The 3,211-nt window shown below is 50.8% G+C and overlaps 1 protein-coding gene across 1 annotated transcript; it reads left to right on the top strand.

Annotated features, from left to right (window-relative positions):
- Nucleotides 1-829: 829 nt before the first annotated feature.
- On the top strand, nucleotides 830-3,008 carry ATP5IF1 (ATP synthase inhibitory factor subunit 1). The gene is made up of 3 exons (XM_049878454.1): nucleotides 830-986; nucleotides 1,080-1,171; nucleotides 2,743-3,008. Exons 1-3 carry the CDS (start codon nucleotides 900-902, stop codon nucleotides 2,882-2,884), a joined length of 321 nt encoding a protein of 106 aa, XP_049734411.1. The 5' UTR covers nucleotides 830-899; the 3' UTR covers nucleotides 2,885-3,008.
- The last annotated feature ends 203 nt before the right edge of the window (nucleotides 3,009-3,211 follow it).

A 3,211-nucleotide genomic window follows, 5' to 3' on the forward strand; every position in this document is an offset into this window, starting at 1 on the left:
TAAAGGGAGAGATTAACAGTGAGAAAAAAAACAGAGATATGACAGAATTACTAGGAATGGTGGTGCAGTGGTTAAGCGCTTAGCTGCTAACCTAAACGTTTCAACCCACTAGCTGCTCTGCGCAGAAAGATGTGGCAGTCTGCTTCCTGAAAGATTACAGCCTTAGTAACCCCGTGGGGCAATTCTACTCTTCCTATAGACTCGCTATGAGTCGGAATCCACCCAATGGCAAAGGGTTTGGGTTTTTTTTTTGGTTACTAGGGATGGGAGCTCCTTCAGGTAAGGTGGACAGGCAAAGCTTTTCTGAGGTGACGTTTAAGCAACAAAACAGCATCAACACTTCTTATGAGATGAACGTGATGTGTGTGTGTCTGTGTGCGCGCGCGCCCGCGCGTGCATGCGTGTGTCCTTTCCAGCCCTAATCATCTAGATCTGGTCATCCTAGGCATCAGCATCCTGGACGTAGCTCTCCAAACCCTATGGATGCTAGTAGGCCAGGAAAGAGAAGGCTTACCCATCTTATTGATGTTAGTAGGCCAGGCAGGTGTCTTTTAAGTTTTTAATAATGATAACTTTAGGAATGGAATCGTGAAGTTCTGATTAATCCAAGAGCCAAAATTGGCTTCTGACCCTCTCCCCGCTTTCCATCCTCCCCCATGTTTATTATTCCGGCCTTCGATCCGCAGAGCCCTTAGTAAGGGTTGGCTAAGAATAGGCCCGCCTCTCGCTCGAGATTCGCTGCTAATTCCAGAAACCCCGCCTCCTCCCTCTCACGATTCGCTATCCTTATGCTTATCCCGCCTCTCCACCGAAAACATTGGCTGCTCGGCCATCTGCGGCGTTAGCGTCTGCAGAGCCGCCGCAGTGTCAGGGTCGAGCGAGGGGCAGCACTAGCAGCGATGGCAACCACTGCGTTGGCGGCGCGGGTGCGGCTCTGCGCGTTGGGAGTGAGGACCGTGCAAGCCCAAGGCTTTAGCTCGGACCAGGTGCGCCGACGGCAGTGTCCGCTGCCCCAGCCCTGAGCGCGGCCCCCGTCTCCCTCTCGGCATCTTCACCATTGCCTCTGTCTCTCCACACAGCCGCACGATCTCGACAGGGGCGCAGGCGCGATCCGGGAGGCCGGTGGGGCCTTTGCAAAGAGAGAGGCGGCTGAAGAGGAGCGATATTTCCGGTGAGGCCCACGGGGTTCCAAGTCCAGCCCTAGACCTCCCAGGGCCTTTTAATTCGTCTTAAACTTTCAGCTGCCTCACCCACCCCTCCCTGGTGCCTTGGGGCGTCCCAGTCCCCAACGGAACTACCGGTCCCCTGAACCCATTACACCCCAGCACCTGAGGTCTCGATCGTTGCCACCTATAGGGCGCCCCCAGCCCCTACTGTACAGTCCCAGGGCCCCCAACCCAAGTCATTTCCACCGGCAGGCCTCCAGAACTCCACCCACGGCAGAACTCCCCCTGTATCCTTTGCCATCTCCAGCCGTGGAGTTCTCACTGAGTCTTATGAAGCGCCCTCCAGATTTATTCGCAGTGTCCAGTTCTGACCGTCCAATACTTGCTGACCCTTTAAGCCTGATTCCCATGTCCCTTGCCCACCTATCACTCTCTCCACTTTCTCCGCACACGCTTTAGCTTTGCAAGCCCCGTGTGGATTCCGGCTCCTTAGACTCTCTCAACCCTCTCTAGACCCCCACGCCTCTCCAACTCGACCAGACACTGTGGGTCATAGGGGCTGCGGGCACCTGCACATAGTTGGACTCCACCCTCTTCTGGAGCCCTTTGTGTAGCCCTGCCCAAACTACACTCTAGGCTGTAGATTTCCCTCTTCCGTTTAGGAGTAGGAAGTGGGCTGGGTCTATCCCTCTCCCAACCCCACGTTATCTTTAACTGACATCCATGCTGGGGAGGAGCACGGAACTAATCATGCTGCTACCTGTCCTTTGGCCTGTCCACTTCTGCCCTCTCTTGCTCAGTGTTAAGAATTATCACCATGGCGCCTGCCATACCAGCAGGCTAACATACTGCCCTTGTTATTATCAGATGCCCTTGAGTCGACCCCTGGTGTCTTTATAACAGAAGGAAACATTTCCGGACCTGCGCGGTCTCCATGATCTTTTATATGTTTGAGCCCATTGTTGCATACTGCCCTTAGAGATCGTTTACTTGGGCCTCTATATTAATTTTTACACTTAAGGAAAACTAAAGCCTAAAAGTGACCCAACCAACATTGAGACCTAGATTGGACTGTCCAGGACTGCCCATGTAAGAGACCCCTAGGCTTCTTTTTTCTTTCTTTTTGGCCTTTACAATGTGCCATGCATTTCTCAAGACAAAGAGAGCCCTAAATGAAATTGGTATACATGGATAGTTGTCCTTTAACCATATTCCTTTGCCTGCCCACTCCTCCCCTCCCCCCCTTCTCCTTTTTTTTCCAGAAAGGGACTGTTTCACTGATAAGGTATTGGGGACTTACATTACATCTCTCTGGAGTTTTCTACTCTAAAGAAGAATTTGAAAGAAATAGCTTTCTAATGGTGGGATTTCAGGCATTAGCACCAAGAAAGTGGAATCATTTTGGTCATTCCCTTAAGACGGAGTATTCTTCCGCTAGTGGGGAGGGGGAAGAGGAGGATGACCAGACAGATTCCCAGGGACTCATGTTTTTTTGCCATAGTTATTTTGGGTTATGCTCAGAGATCTCTTGGGGGTAAAGGATTGGGATTAAACCCAGAGGCGCTGTGTTTTATAGAGCACAGGCTAAAGAACAACTGGCAGCCTTGAAGAAATACCATGAAGAAGAGATTACTCATACTAAGAAGGAGATAGAGCGTCTGCAGAACGAAATTGAGCGGCACAAGCAGAAGATAAAGAAACTAAAACATGATGATTAAGTGCACACTGTTTCCCAGAGAATGGCTACATAATCATCATCCACGTCTAGTGGACACAGTTCTGCTTTAATATTGGTCTGTGTGCTGCCAACAAATTATAATAAATTGTCATCAGTGAACTGTGTTTGATGCCTCTGACTATCTGGAGAACTGTAGGAGGACAGTCACTGCTGGGCTGCTAAAATGAGTGGACAGGGTCCCTGCAGCAGGGAGCTCACAGACAATTAAAGGACTGGTAAACAACTGTCAGTACGTATGTGGGGGGGGGGCGGTGGTGACACAACCTTGCCCCTGCCCAATCCATCCCGAGGTGTTTAAAGAAAGCTT

The sequence above is a fragment of the Elephas maximus genome, chromosome 3 (assembly GCF_024166365.1).
Source record: "Elephas maximus indicus isolate mEleMax1 chromosome 3, mEleMax1 primary haplotype, whole genome shotgun sequence".
NCBI classification, from domain to species: Eukaryota; Metazoa; Chordata; class Mammalia; order Proboscidea; family Elephantidae; genus Elephas; species Elephas maximus.

What these genes read in the sequence shown, in the direction of transcription:
- ATP5IF1 (XM_049878454.1), top strand. Translation starts at nt 900, where the DNA reads ATGGCAACCACTGCGTTGGCGGCGCGGGTGCGGCTCTGCGCGTTGGGA. An exon ending in AAGGCTTTAGCTCGGACCAG is followed by an intron (nt 987 to 1,079) that starts GTGCGCCGACGG and finishes CTCTCCACACAG; the next exon opens with CCGCACGATCTCGACAGGGG. An exon ending in GAAGAGGAGCGATATTTCCG is followed by an intron (nt 1,172 to 2,742) that starts GTGAGGCCCACG and finishes TGTGTTTTATAG; the next exon opens with AGCACAGGCTAAAGAACAAC.